This window comes from Mercenaria mercenaria, unplaced genomic scaffold (assembly GCF_021730395.1).
Source record: "Mercenaria mercenaria strain notata unplaced genomic scaffold, MADL_Memer_1 contig_3876, whole genome shotgun sequence".
Taxonomy (NCBI): Eukaryota; Metazoa; Mollusca; class Bivalvia; order Venerida; family Veneridae; genus Mercenaria; species Mercenaria mercenaria.
This window is the reverse complement of record NW_026462058.1, coordinates 41,099-57,696: the sequence shown is the minus strand read 5'-3', so window position 1 is coordinate 57,696 and position 16,598 is coordinate 41,099. Positions and strand designations below refer to the sequence as shown.

General features: G+C 36.5%; 1 protein-coding gene across 1 annotated transcript; it reads right to left on the bottom strand.

The window, feature by feature from the left end:
• Window positions 1-263: 263 nt before the first annotated feature.
• On the bottom strand, window positions 264-16,581 carry LOC123551266 (membrane-bound transcription factor site-2 protease-like). The gene is made up of 9 exons (XM_045340066.2): window positions 16,242-16,581; window positions 14,379-14,648; window positions 11,238-11,341; window positions 10,563-10,809; window positions 9,141-9,330; window positions 6,921-7,009; window positions 6,155-6,350; window positions 5,371-5,446; window positions 264-5,242 (listed from the first exon to the last, which is right to left on the bottom strand). Exons 1-9 carry the CDS (start codon window positions 16,314-16,316, stop codon window positions 5,020-5,022), a joined length of 1,470 nt encoding a protein of 489 aa, XP_045196001.1. The 5' UTR covers window positions 16,317-16,581; the 3' UTR covers window positions 264-5,019.
• Window positions 16,582-16,598: the final 17 nt, after the last annotated feature.

Sequence of the window (16,598 nt, the reverse complement as noted above, 5' to 3'; positions counted from 1 at the left end):
ATTTTTTTCTAACAACGTAGAAACAGTCATAATTGAAAAATAAATATATAGCAAGACCAAGCAGTAATTTAACAAAGTGAAATGTAAATGAAATATAATTTGTAATGATTTCAAATGCGACAATCTCATACTGGAGCTAAGAATCTCTCATAAAACAACCATGGGAAATATACTGCAAAATCATAAGTATTTGTGGTGGACTTATTTTCATATATTACATGGTTTAGTTAACCGCTAAACGAAATAAAATCTGAATGAACAAGTAATATTTCAGTTATTTAATGTTCAAAAATTTAATTCCACCAATGCTGTTATAATTGTTTGACTTGAGTTCAAGGTCTGCAGATATTTTGAAATACTTTATGTTGGAAAAAACATTTCATTGGTATCTACTTTATAATGACTCTTTCTACGAGATGCAAACTTATGAATCTTCAGCCTGGCTATTAGTACAATTTACTTGACAATCTGATGGACAGGTGTATACAGAAGAGCACCCATTTCATACCAGAGTGGATTGGTCACAGTGTGGGACTAAGGTACAACTTTGTTGTTGGGGGGTACAATAACTTTTGACCATGATCACAGATTGCTGATGAAGACAGATGCAAACATACAAAATAATGAATAGCATATTTAACTAGATGTGTGTCCATTTGGACAATGATGCCCCCCTTTCTTGTCAACATGTGCATAGTTTTGACTGAGTCAAGGACCATAACCCTGGTCTGGCTGCATGACATTCCAATTAAAACACCAGGTGCACAACTTCAAATGTGAATAACATTCATGTGAGGTCTAATGACTCTAGATGAGATACTTTTTCAGACAGGCATGACACAAATTCTGACAGACAGACCGACAGACATATGGCACGGGTGGTAAACACGCAATCCAATTCCCAGTGGGAATACGCTAAAAATGGGTTGCGCGACTTCCGGTGCTGGTGTTGTGCATCAATATATACAAAATCGAGGTAGGTGGGTTTTTGTTTTTGTAAAAATGACACATTTACGAGTGCTTTCGAAAAAAAGCAAAATGCTATTCAACACAAAAATGAATAAAGATCATAAGTGTGAAATACCAACTTATTAATTTAAGAATCAGCTCTGTTATCACGTTAACTCTGCTGACTAGAACTATCAAAAAAGTATGGAATCATGAAAAATGCAAATTTTCTAACTCTTGTGTCTTCTTTCTGGAAATATGACACTTGTAATGATCAAACACGTATAAAACAGTCATGAATATTACATACACTTGAATGAAATGTTGCTTTTGGGGGAAAGATTGGCAAAAAATAATCGGGAATGGGGTTGCGCCCCGGGACTGGAGTTGCGCATATACATTATATACATTATGATGTATAAGAGCAACTCCATTCCCGGTGCGCAACCCCATTCCCGATTACTTTTTTGTCAATTATGTCCCCGTAAGCAGAATTTGAAGCAAATAATTTTGATATTCGTTACTTTATAACAGTTGAGTTATCATATAAAGCATCAGATGTCCTCAGATTAGGCATATGAGGTCAGAAACTTTCATTTTTGTTGATTTCATACTTTTTCACGCCCCGTGTCGCCTGAGTTTTTGTGATAATAGAGCCGAATCATAAATTACAAACCAGATATTTTACACATATGATGTATTATCATATTTGTGTCGAATAGCATTTTGCTTTTTTCGAGAAAATTTATTCTTGTCTCATACTAAGCAAAATCATAACTTCACATACCTCAATTTCGTCCATTTTTACGCGCAACACCAGCACCGGACGTTGCGCAACCCATTTTAAGCGTATTCCTGGCGGGAATTGGATTGCGCGTTTACCACCCATGTATGGACAAAGATAAATCTAAGTGTCCTCCCAAAACATTTTTGGGACAAAAAAAAACATATTTTCAAGATAAACTCGATAATGGTCATGTGGTCCCAGAATATATGGCAATGTTACTTGTTGCGTAACAATGAGACTACATATGTGTACCAGACAAATTCTGACACACTGGCATCTGAATGGATTGACAAACACTATCAAATCTAAGTGTCCCCTAATTTGGGGGCATTGCACAACTGTATGAAATGAATGCGAAACATGGTGTTTCAGGGTTTCCTCTGGGTCAATATCACTTTGCGCCAACAAATTCGCCAATCAGGAAAAGTTTGCGCCAGTGGCTCTCAAGTTGGAGCCAATAGTCTGTGATGGGCGACATATCATTTTCTTTTTCAATCTCTTTTTCATTTGATTCTTTGCTCTTGAACTAGTCTATCCTAATTATCACATTAAATCAAAAATAGTTTTTAATCTTCTCAACCATTTTCAAGCACATTTTCTAAACAAAAGTAATTGCTCAATCTATAAAATTATCCCTTTATATAGTTTGCCATTTTTAATTATCTCCCTTTAAGGGTCATTTTCACTAAATAGATGTTTTTAAAACATGAACATTTATCCTAATATCACATTGAATCAAAAAAAGTTTTTAATCTTCTCAACCATTTTCAAGAACATTTTCTAAACAAAAGTAATTGCTCAATCTATAAAATGATCCCTTTATATAATTTGCCATTTTTAATTATCTCCCTTTAATGGTCATTTTCACTAAATAGATGTTTTTAAAACATGAATATTTACCTCTTTATTCTTTTAACTTTTTATTTCAAAATTAATTTAGGTCATTTATCAAAAACAGTGTTGTTTTGTATTATTTTATAACTTTTGAAAAGCTTTTTAAAATGCTTAAGTTTCGTTATATATATAACTAAATTTCTATTTCCTTTCATACATACTAATGTATAGCGAAAATACCACCTACAGGTATTATAAGCACTTCGTTTTGAAGCTCTGGGGTTGAGCTTTTTAAAATTATCCCCCGTGTCGTGTATCAATGCTTTACGTTGGGCACGTAAAAGAACTGCTTTAGTTCATTTGTATCTCTAAAATTCTCCGATTGAAATTAAACAACCGCGACTGAAATTTACGAACGCGTAGATTTATTTAACAACCCTTGTGCAAAATTTATCTATTTACGATCGGAGAATGTGTATCTTTTGATCGCGCTTTGACGTGTCATTATTTCCGGCATTTTCTCGGTCTCATTTACTTCGGCGAATCGGGTCGTTATTAAAATAACCTGTAAATTTATCTCGCGTTTTTTGCATCATAAAAAAGGTGGTGCATTAGACGAAGCACGCAGCTAATATTTCGTTTCATTTGCTTTCGTGTAAGTAGGCGGGGCTAAATTTGGCGAATCAGATTGACTGATAATCGTTCTTGCGTGGAGGAACGCTCTAGTGACTCGGCGAAGTTTTAAATTATGCCCCGAGGTGTAAATCGATATTGACACGTTGTGTATTGTCTTCGTGTAGTGTTAAATATCGGATAATCCGTTATTGCGTCATTGAGAAAGATCAGAAGATCAGATCGACGATTATCGTGTAGGCGCCAATGAAATTCGCCAATTGAAGATTTTTAGCGCCAGAAATTATATTTTGTCGCATTTGGCGCCATTGGCGACCGACAGCGGGAACCCTGGTGTTTGGATCTGATGGCAGCTACTTGACTTGGTGTGTCACATGTTCAAACGGGACTGAAGTCAAACATGTGCCCTTTTTGCCCAGCACTGATTTTTTCCTGGAAGGGAACACCACGGTTCCATAAATACGCTAAAAGCTATCCTTACAATTGAGTTAAACCAAATAAGAAAATAAACTAAACATGCAAAACTTTTAGTTCATGGTATGCTACAAACAATACACTTAAATGCCTAATTCTACTCAGAGCTATAAAAATAAATAGATTGGCAACTTGAAAGGCATATAGAGCAAATCTCGCCAACCTCCCGTGACAAAAAAACGAGATATCGTTACCGGAAGTGGCGCTTTCTCCACGCGCCATTTTGTATGCGAAAGCAATTATTCATCGGTAAAATAATTATCACCGTATGACCACGCTTCTTTCGATGGCAAAAAACCCCCTGTACTTCGTGTCTTAAGACCATTTCTCATTAAACTAATTTTGTTTTAGAAGCAAACATGTATTCTAAATGTAGTTTTAAAGGTACAAATTGTAACTCCATGCTCGCCGATGATTGTTTTTAGTAAGATAATGCCGAATCACGCTCTGACACGAGCTCACGCGAGATTACAGCCAGTTGCCATTCTGTGTATTTTATACTTCTTTGTTCTACTACAATGTAAGACAGTTTTATGACCAGCATAAATCATCTGATAGCAAACATTTTCACAATAATGGCTTGTAAACAATGCGATTCATGAGTTTTCTAAACAATGAACTTGAAAAGTCAATTTCTGCAACAACTTATATTTCAAGAGCGTTCATAAAAATGCCTAACTTGTTCGTTTTGTCTTTCTGTCCAGAAGATCTTGCAAACTGAACATATAGATGAGTCTCAGCATTCATTCCCGCCATTAGATAAATTCAAAATATTGTGCCAAGAGACAACCAATAAGCTGCTTGAGTTTTTAGACTGTCTCCAATCATAGCTTTGTAGCCTTCCCTCTGCTCTGGAGAATATGCTATAGCCTGGCATCGGCAATGGAGATTTAAATTGGCACACCTATTTTGTTTGATGAGTTGTGTATAAGAGTACACATCCTCTCTCCAGAGTTTTTTCAATAAATTTTACCATAAGCAACCTACAGTACATTTTGTGTTTGACAACAAAATAAGGATCAACATTATCCACCTGAATCCACTGGTAAAACATTAGGTTTTATGGAACAGGCCATCGTGTGTGTCCATAAATAATATCAAATTAAAAAAAAACACAAAAAAAACAACACAGTTTCATTCCTGCTGTATTCAGACAAAAATTTGATATGTCCGAACTAACACTTCCTAATAGCTTCAGTCAAGTAATTTATTTCATCATGCACATTCCATTAATACATACTTCTGTTTCAAACGAATACTGCTTCGTATCACTGCCCTATTTAAGTGAACTTTTGTCCAAAGTTTAAGTTGTTTGAAATCCGCAGTCACGCAACATAACCATGTCAACCAACAAACAGAACCCACATCGCCATTATTACATTTAATGCAAGGAGGACGGTTCCAAATAAAACAGTCAGTGAGAAGATGGCGCCCCGCACTTCTTTGTCTGGTATTGTTGATCGTAAAATCAGCTCGATAAATCCTTGGCAGATGAACTGTCCATCGAGTGCGTAGCATGGAACGACATTTAAAATGACTAGAGCACCCGAGAGAGAGATGAGGTATCTAACCAGAAGTTAAGGAATTTAATCTCAGAAAATATAGAGATGTTACTATGATATGTTTACGTATCAGCAACTATGGCTCGCAAGCAACCTACCTGTTTTCCCCGTGAAACGTAAGAAAAAGGATACTTGCAGAATGTTTCCAGGGCATATGGCAGATTCACTGGTATAAACAGACTGTTAGGAATGTAGTTACTCAGTATCACTGAAATTAACAAAATGTTTCTTTTTAATGTTCGGTGAAAAAAAAAAGTAACATGGGGACACAGTTTTCTAACATTCCTTTTTTTTTATAAACATCTACCATTACCATGGCTAATCACCAGCTGTGAACATCTGAACCAATTCAGCCTGATTAAGAAAGTAGAGTTTAACATATAAAATTTTGAGGCTGTATGAATGGAAAAACAAAACTGTCTCCACTGCTTTTCTGAGGGAACAAAAAAAAAAAGAACAGGGGACAAATTTGACTGTATCACAACGTACCAATCAAGCGCTGGTTGCTACCTTACCCAAATTTTGGAGATGGCATCAAAATAAGCGAATAGGTTTAGGTTTGACTGTATCACAACTTCCCAATTTTAAGTTGATCATCACCAGCCCACATTTCAATAGGGCATTAAAATATGTTACATGGTACAAGTTTGACTGAATCACAACTTAACAATTTGAAGTTAATTCTCACTAGCCCACATTTTCACAGGGCATAAAAATCTGCGACAGGGTAGAAGCTTCACAGTATTACATTTTTCCAACTTAACATTATCCCCACCAGACCATATTCTGAGAAGGCACAAAAGTAAGTAACAGTCTGACTGCATCATTACTTTCCAACTTTAAGAAGATCCTAACTAGTCCACATTTTGAGATGGCATAAAATAAACAACTAAATTTTGACTATTTCAAAACTTACCAGAATAATGCAGATCAAGTGGATGACCAAGAAACAACAATGGTGGTTTATGACCATGCATAACCCTCAACAATTTGGTCTGGTTGTCCACAGATGGGTAAACACACGACATTTCCATGTTCGGAGAGTAACAATCACTCTGAAACTTGCACACAGGTCGGTCTGTAGTAGCTCTTGCTGGCAGGCAGGCATATACCTGTAAATTCACAGGTGATAGCACATTGATGAAAATACAGAAGGCGAAGATTACATTGTAAGTCGCTTATAAATAAAATCTGAAAAGTAGATCCCTTGGAAGCACCAAGAAACACTTGTTGTATATTTTGACTGGAGTCTATGCCATTCATGAAAATACTGCATTTGGCATTGACTTGCTGAAAGATATTCCAATCTTGCACTGAAAATGCCCTTATGATACTGTGAAAACATTTACTTCCGCGGGCATGAAATTTTGTGTTTTTGGCTAAAATGGCTATTTCTGGGGAATATGAATTCAGTGATTTCAACTTTTGAAGACAAAATGAATGAATCACTTGCTTGTAAAGATGAATTGAAACAACTGTGAAATAAAAAAAAATGTCCCCCACTAATATCAATGATTCCACAGTATATGATATGAAAGGTGGTTATGATTGATGAAAATTCGTGATATTGTCATTTTGTGAAATCAGAGTAAACTGTCACAGTACTTTCTAAAAGTTAAACAATATCAAGGGTAAAACTTTAAATGAATCAGCAAAAAGGAGAACTAAGAGCTGTATCTTACATTATCCGGGTTATTCTTTGTATGGTACATAAAACACAAGTGAGTGCTGCTAGTTTCATTGCAACAGTCTATGTATGGTGATTTCACATCTGTAAAAGAAAGTAAACTGCAGTAGGTTTAGACAGAACGGTTTCACAGAAGAACAGCGATATATCAGCAAAATCCTGCTTGAAGAAGAGCCAGGAAGTGAACAAAAATCACCTGAAGTAAAAACCAGACTCAAAAGGCATAAAATACAAGTTTGAGAACCAGTTAAAATACAACATTGTGACTGGTCGATTTCAAGACTGACCTCAGAATCATCCAATCAGATTTTGCTCTCGATTCGACTGGTTTTACAAAACTGCATCCTTGCAACACAGCTATAAATATAATTTGATGATTGCAGACCTGGAGCAGTCTTTTGTGCAAGACCCAAATTAATTATCAATTGGAGTGTATGGAAAAGTTACGCAAATTATTGCAGGTCCTCATGCATTTAGTGTATGATATGTATAATATACTGACTAAAGGTTAGGGTTTGTATTACCATGGTTACAAAGTATATTTATTAAAGATACTTTTCATTCAAATTGCATAAATTACAGACTCCGGTATATACTGGACTCTGTAATTTATACAGGCGCTCCAGGTCTGCATTAAGTCACAGTCCCATTCTTTGACTTTTCACTTCATGCCATGCTTAACTAGTCTAAAACTCACATGCCAGGGAAACTTAAAAGGTAATGAAGAATCAATTTTTGTGTGATCCCTTTCTGTGGAAGTATAATTTTAAATTGGATAATCCAGTAAAGTAAAAATTTCTTTTTCACAACTCATATCGAAACAGTTCAGATAATACATTTTGTACTGCGAAATCATTTAATTTTGTGAAAATAAAGTTTTGTGGTTTTGCCAGAAACAGCAATTTCATTGGGGTATGAAATTACGGATTTCCACTTACCAAGATAAAAGAAGATACTTTTTTTTCTTTTGACAAAAGATTTAATTTTGTGGACAGAAACAACTAAGAAATCAAAACAAGAGGGTCATAATGGCCCTATATCGCTCACCTGTTATCATTGCACTTAAGGACAAGTTTGGTTAAAATCAAATCATAAATGAAGCTGCTATTGTGCAGACAAGGTCAAAATAGCTCATTCTGGCCATTTCAGGGGCCATAACTCTGGAACCCATTAAGGGATCTGGCCAGTTCAAGAAAGAAACCGAGATCTTATAGTGACACAAGTTTGTGCAAGTTTGATTAAATTCAAATCATAAATGAAGCTGCTATTGTGCAGACAAGGTCAAAATAGCTAATTCTGGCCCTTTCAGGGGACATCACTCTGGAACACATAAAGGAATCTGGCCAGTTCAAGAAAGGAACCCAGATCTTACGGTGATACAAGTTGTGTGCAAGCTTGGTTAAAATAAAATCATAAATGAAGCTGCTATTGTGCAGACAAGGTCAAAATAGCTAATTCTGGCCCTTTCAGGGGCCATAACTCTGGAACCCATAATGGAATCTGGACAGTTCAAGAAAGGAACCAAGATCTTATGGTGATATAAGTTGTGTGCAAGTTTGGTAAAAATCAAATCATAAATGAAGCTGCTATTGTGCAGACAAGGTCAAAATAGCTAATTTTGGCCCTTTCAGGGGCCATAACTCTGGAACCCATAAAGGGATCTGGCCAGTTCAAGAAAGGAATCAAGATCTTATGGTGATATAAGTTGTGTACAAGTTTGGTTAAAATAAAATCATAAATGAAACCACTATCGTGCAGACAAGAAATTGTTGATGCATGCATGGACGGACTGATGACAGACGAAGGGTGATCACTATGTGACAGGTGAGCTAAAAATTAGTTCCCCATGAGTGTTAATGATTTTACAGTATGGAGAATTTCTTGCTTAATACTGAAGAAGATCCCAGGTGTTCTATGATTTATTTCAGGCAAGAGTGGGCAACTGGGTAGAACCTTTGAATCCAAAGAGATAAGGGTGATTGATTTTAAGTTGGTGGTCGTAACCTCTTAGCTACAGTCGACAAGGTCATTTGAACAATTTCAGGCAGACTAATCAATCCAATTACTATAGACTACACATAAAGCCAAAAATGTTGTACGACTGTATCAACATACTATAATCAGAGAAATTTTCTGTAGTAAATTTAGAGTAGTTTTCACTGGTAAAATACACATACTTTTATTTCACATACATGCTGTCTCAAAAATCTTATACCTAGTCTTTTTTTGTTGGATGTGTCCAGTTCAGTTATCATTGAGACAGGAAGACAGTTTCCAAGAGATGGTTCCCTAATACTTGCTGTTAGACACTGGTTCCAGTCTTTAATACTTGTCACCTTGCAGCCACCAATACTAGTTACCGGGTCTCGTACTGCCAGGCCACGGGGACCAGACACTGCTGTATTCTATAAAAGAAAATATAATACAAAGATAAAAATGCATATACAAATGTTCAGAAGATGTTAGTTCCTGCTAAACATACAATTATACTCCGAGTTAAAAGATCAAAACAGACAAATGACTAACATACCAAATTGGAGGTATTTCATCAAGGATTGCTAAGTTAGAAATAAATTCTGATTTTTTTTTCAAAACAGAAAGAATCCATTATTACTCACATAAAAATCGCCAGTATTATGTAACCTGAAAAAGCCACATGGCTCTAAGTTGTGAAGCTTAGGTTGGTTCGTTTTGAGTTAAGTGCAGTTTTTCAACAGTATTTCAGTTACGTAACAGCAGTAAGGTATTCTCACAGTCAAAGTGTTCCTGGATTCTGTACCAGTAGTAACCTGTTCTCCACATGAAATTGAGGTACAGGATGAATGATTTCAGACACAACATCATCTATCAAATTGTAAGAGAGCATATGCCTTGCCCTGGGATCGACCTCACAACCCCATGACCTGCAGAGCAACTGAGCTACATGTAAGTGGCTGAATAAAGGTTGAGATTGGAAATCAGTCTGAAAATTTCCAACATCTGGTTTACCCAAAGACTGATCAATGGTAAAATTGCATTCTTGGGGGACAGGTCTAGAAACTCATTTCATAACTATGAAGCAACTATATTCACAGTTTAAAAGAATGCATTTCAGCATTAGAATTTAGAAACATGACTACATTTGGTCATATTTGCCATCTTGAATAGTATTTTTTGAGTGAAATGTCTTTTCAAATTTTCCAGGAATATATTTGTTGCAAAGCTGTAGCAAGTTCCTTTCTTCATCATTGAGAGATTCCTGTCAGAAAAGTTTTAAATACTAGTGAATGCAAGGCACTGTCCAACAGTTATGAAAATGACTGTGGAACCAGTCTCGCAATGCTGCCTGTTATTGGCCAAGTGTTCAGAAAACTCTGATGCTTGAGATTTGAGACTGGTCTCCTAACTAACAGTAGTAATTTGCAGTCCAAGGTTTTTGAGAACTGGACCATGCTTTAATCTCTTCTAACCATGGGCTAACCTAGGTTCCAGGTTATAAAGCAGTGTTTGGAGAACAAGTCTAAATATTCCAGCATCTCACTGGATGATTCTGAGCAGTTTATAAAATTGAACAATGGCATGGCTGCATTCTGCAACTTGTCTCCAAATTTAAGTTAATTTAAGTTTAACCTTCAACCTGCATCTTTTGTGCTCTTACCTCAGATACTTGCGTTATAACCACTCCACTTCCTGTTGTATAAAACGGCATGAGGAACCAGGGGTATGTGAACAGCACTGCTATTCCAATCAGGACAATGATAAAATTATGCCAGACGCCAGCGCAATATATACGTAGTTGTCTCAGAGGGGAGATAATTTGAAGGTGATCGGATGACAGATCCACGTAAGCTCCAGGATAAATCAGCAACAAAAATAATCCAAAACCATTCACTCGCACTTGTTCCCTGAAATTATTTTTCTTTTTTTTAAAAAGATATTTAAGACCTTTTTCCAAAAAAAATTGAAAATGGTGACTTTAAAATAAACCTGAATTTTCTATTTTAATTACATTTTTTGACTGTTCTGTAGCCTCTATGCATTTTTGACTGAACAGTTTAAGGTTTCAAAATGCATTTTGTGTATTAAATCCTAAAATGCCAGCTAAACATTGTCATGAAGTTATAACACTTCTCAGTCCATCAAAGTAACTATAATTCTAACAGCATATAAATAAATAAGAATGGCAAGGCTGTCAAGATAACAGAATGAATTACATAGCATACTGGTGTTTAATTTAGGTTATTGATAGAAAATTCAAATTTGCCAAAGAACTCAGAGTTCCAGGAATAAAAATTTCACAAACTGTTATTAATCGTAACTACAAAATACCAACCTCACAGCAGCAATAGCATGTCCAACCTCATGGAGTATACCACAGACTAACAATGTCAGGAGGTAATATGAGATTTGGCTGGTCGGTAAATTCACTCCAGGCATCTGTAGAAACAAGCAAGTTAGCAAGTCTTTTTCTTATTTTTTTAATTAACTTGTTGTTTTTTTTGTTCATTTTAGATATACACCAACATAATTTAGGTCACGTGATCAAGTTTTCCAGCTTTCAGATAGGTGCACAGTCAGGTATGAGCAACATTCAGATCAATTTTCATGAAGATCCATTGAAAAATATGGCCTCTAGAGAGGTCAAACGATTTTAATAATTTTAGACCTACTGACCTAGTTTTTGACCGCACGTGACCCAGTTTCAAACTTGACTTAGATATCATCAATATGAACATTCAGACCAACTTTCATACAGATCCCATGAAAAGTATGGCCCCTAGAGAGGTCACAAGGTTTTTTTTATTATTTGACCTACTGACCTAGTTTTTTAAGGCACGTGACCCAGTTTCAAACTTGACCTAGATATCATCAAGGTGAACATTCTGACTAATTTTTATGGAGATCCATTCACAAGTATGGCCTCTAGAGAGGTCACAAGGTTTTTCTATTTTTAGACCTACTGACCTAGTTTTTGACCGCACATGACCCTGTTTCGAACTCGACCTAGATATCATCAAGATGAACATTCAGACCAAATTTCATACAGATCCCATGAAAAATATGGCCTTTAGAGAGGTCACAAGGTTTTTCTATTATTTGACCTACTGACCTAGTTTCTGAAGGCATGTGACCCACTTTCAAAACTGACCTAGATATCATCAAGATGAACATTCAGACCAACTTGCATACAGATCCCATAAAAATATGGCCTATACAGAGGTCACAAGGTTTTTCTATTATTTGACCTATTGACCTAGTTTTTGACGGAACATGACCCAGTTTCGAACTTGACCTAGATATCATCAAGGTGAACATTCTGACCAATTTTCATGAAGATCTCATGAAAAATATGGCCTCTAGAGAGGTCACAAGGTTTTTCTATTTTTAGACCTACTGACCCAGTTTCGAACTTGATCTAGATATCATCAAGATAAACATTCAGACCAACTTTCATACAGATCCCATGAAAAATGTGGCCTTTAGAGAGGTCACAAGGTTTTTCTATTATTTGACCTACTGACCTAGTTTTTTATGGCACGTGACCCAGTTTCGAACTTGACCTAGATATCATCAAGATGAACGTTCTGACCAATTTTCATGAAGATCTTGTGAAATATATGGCCTCTAGAGAGGTCACAAGGTTTTTCTATTTTTAGACCTACTGACCTAGTTTTTGACGGCACGTGACCCAGTTTTGAACCTGACCTAGATATCATCAAGGTGAACATTCTGACCAATTTTCATGAAGATCTTGTGAAATATATGGCCTCTAGAGAGGTCACAAGGTTTTTATATTTTTAGACCTACTGACCTAGTTTTTGAAGGCACGTGACCCAGTTTCGAACTTGACCTAGATATCATCAAGATAAACATTCTGACCAACTTTCATAAAGATCCCATGAAAAATGTGACCTCTAGAGTGGTCACAAGCAAAAGTTTACGGACGGACGCACGCACGGACGGACGACGGACACCGCGCGATCGCAAAAGCTCACCTTGTCACTCTGTGACAGGTGAGCTAAAAATGTTACATACAACTGGTGTTAACACTTGATTTTCCACTGTGTTTCTTGTAAGGTCAAACGATTTTAATAATTTTAGACCTACTGACCTAGTTTTTGACCGCACGTGACCCAGTTTCAAACTTGACTTAGATATCATCAAGATGAACATTCAGACCAACTTTCATACAGATCCCATGAAAAGTATGGCCCCTAGAGAGGTCACAAGGTTTTTTTATTATTTGACCTACTGACCTAGTTTTTTAAGGCACGTGACCCAGTTTCAAACTTGACCTAGATATCATCAAGGTGAACATTCTGACTAATTTTTATGGAGATCCATTCACAAGTATGGCCTCTAGAGAGGTCACAAGGTTTTTCTATTTTTAGACCTACTGACCTAGTTTTTGACCGCACATGACCCTGTTTCGAACTCGACCTAAATATCATCAAGATGAACATTCAGACCAAATTTCATACAGATCCCATGAAAAATATGGCCTTTAGAGAGGTCACAAGGTTTTTCTATTATTTGACCTACTGACCTAGTTTCTGAAGGCATGTGACCCACTTTCAAAACTGACCTAGATATCATCAAGATGAACATTCAGACCAACTTGCATACAGATCCCATGAAAAATATGGCCTATACAGAGGTCACAAGGTTTTTCTATTATTTGACCTATTGACCTAGTTTTTGACGGAACATGACCCACTTTCGAACTTGACCTAGATATCATCAAGGTGAACATTCTGACCAATTTTCATGAAGATCTCATGAAAAATATGGCCTCTAGAGAGGTCACAAGGTTTTTCTATTTTTAGACCTACTGACCCAGTTTCGAACTTGATCTAGATATCATCAAGATAAACATTCAGACCAACTTTCATACATATCCCATGAAAAATGTGGCCTTTAGAGAGGTCACAAGGTTTTTCTATTATTTGACCTACTGACCTAGTTTTTTACGGCACGTGACCCAGTTTCGAACTTGACCTAGATATCATCAAGATGAACGTTCTGACCAATTTTCATGAAGATCTTGTGAAATATATGGCCTCTAGAGAGGTCACAAGGTTTTTCTATTTTTAGACCTACTGACCTAGTTTTTGACGGCACGTGACCCAGTTTTGAACCTGACCTAGATATCATCAAGGTGAACATTCTGACCAATTTTCATGAAGATCTTGTGAAATATATGGCCTCTAGAGAGGTCACAAGGTTTTTATATTTTTAGACCTACTGACCTAGTTTTTGAAGGCACGTGACCCAGTTTCGAACTTGACCTAGATATCATCAAGATAAACATTCTGACCAACTTTCATAAAGATCCCATGAAAAATGTGACCTCTAGAGTGGTCACAAGCAAAAGTTTACGGACGGACGCACGCACGGACGGACGACGGACACCGCGCGATCGCAAAAGCTCACCTTGTCACTCTGTGACAGGTGAGCTAAAAATGTTACATACAACTGGTGTTAACACTTGATTTTCCACTGTGTTTCTTGTAAGGGTGTTGAAAACCATCAGTGTTAACAGGAACACTGACAGCAGCATGGCTACAAGTCCAAAGAAAACTCCACAGGTGAACCAAGTTCTAAGGAACTGCGGTCTCCACTGTGCTAGTCTTACAAAAGTCCTGTTCATGGCTGTTGAGTACCATCTGAACTGGCATACAGAAACAGAAAATCCTGTCCTGTCCAGAAATGTGGTGTAACGTCTTGTGGACCATGGCTGAGTCTGAAATTAAGGCAAATTATTACTTATTTGCAAAATCAAGGTTTTTTCCTTCTATTATAGGGGCCGTTAACAGGCCCCTTCATCTCAGAAAATTTCTTTTAAATCACACAGTTTTCCCCAAAAATTGACTTTACATCAGGTATTTTATTCCCCTTTGCCCAAATACCGAGCTATTTTTTTCCCTAAATCACAGGCCTGGGGCCCTTCCCCTCTTGGTAACCCCTCCCCCACCACACACACCCCTCGAAAATAGAAGCAAGCAAGTAACTGTCAGATATTCATTATCATAAATATGTAAGTTACTGTGAAAATATTTAATTTCATTTAGGTAATATGTTGTGGTTTGGCAAAAAGAGCTATACTGTTGATGCCAAAATACCTAGAAATAGATGTCTGCGCAACTGTGCTATTTTTACAACTGCAAAATTAATGTTTTGTAGTTTTCTATCAACATCTTTAAGATGTCGCTTAACAATTTGTAAGAATAATATTTACCACGTACAATAGACTTTGGAATTGCAAACAAATAGTAACAGACTGCTTAACAATCAATTATCCCATTGTGCATGGTTGTTGACATACAGAATTTGAAACGTTCTTTAATAAACAGCTCTTCTAGGCTTCTTTGAATGATTATTGAGTCCATACCATTGCAGTGACGTACTTTTTTTTAAAGACTAATTGATCATACAGAAATAAAAAACTAACAGTACCATTGACTCTGTGGTACAACAATCAATGAAAGGGGGACCTTGTGATCGGTACATACAGGAATTGCTACCGAAAATTGCTTTGAGATTACAAACAGCTCTTCTAAGAAGGCTTATCTTGTTTGTACCTTATCTTGAATATTTTGTTTATCTATCACCTATTTGACAGTGACGTATTTTTTTTTTTAAACCTAATGCTGAATTCTGTTGGCTTAATTTTGAAACAGAGTAAATATTCACCTTCAGATGACATCTGTACTCCATGTAGTGTACACTGTACAATGAATGAAAGGGCGGATGGACCGCAATCAAGCATAAATGACTGACCAACTAATCTGCGTCAGCAATTCTGACCCTACTTCTATATATAGTGTGTATGTTTGTCAGATCCCCATCATTAACTACTTTGTTTTCCATCTCCATAAGCGAGCAGACTGCCAAATTCTCTCACAACCTTGGAGTTACATCTTAACAAACTGGATCACTGGCAGCCTCTTCCATAACAAACCCTAAGGAGGTTCCCTTGTGGATCCCTAGCTATCTATCTGACCGACTACAATGTTCACGAGTACACTTTTTACGTACTTAACTTACAGGTCTAATTCTTGTATTATAACTCTTGACTATCTGACAGTTTACTACTGTCAAGGGTCTGAAAATAGTTATTTGGCTGATCCAAGTAACCACCCTCTTCAGTATAACACGACTTGGATGGTTGGTGTGAGATGGTCCATGCTGTGTGAAACTTAATTGAACTTGCAGGTTGCTTGTTAGTGTATCCTACTGAAGAAAAGTGTCAGTTTGGCTGAAACTACTTTCGAGTCCAGACAGATAGAAATGTTATAAAAGAAATAAAGTTATCACAGAAAATATGATACTACACCTTTAAGAAGGCATCAAGAAGGTAAAGACTAGACCAGCATCCAAGGATAAGTGCTACCCATGTTGTCTGCATCATGTTTACTTCATTTTTCTTTCATTATTTTATATTATTTTGTAAACAAAACAGCTGATGAAAGCACATGGTTCTAAAATAAACATGATTCATAACATTATTTATTGATCGTCACGTCATGACCATTTCTATACACACAAGAGTAAGATTTAATAATTTAAAATCCTGCAACATTTCATCAGATTCTTCTTCTATAAAAGATATTCTTTGCAAAATCTGACTTATTTTGCTCAAGGAAATGAAAGTAAACATGTGGGTCAATCACAGGTCAGCGACAACTTACGT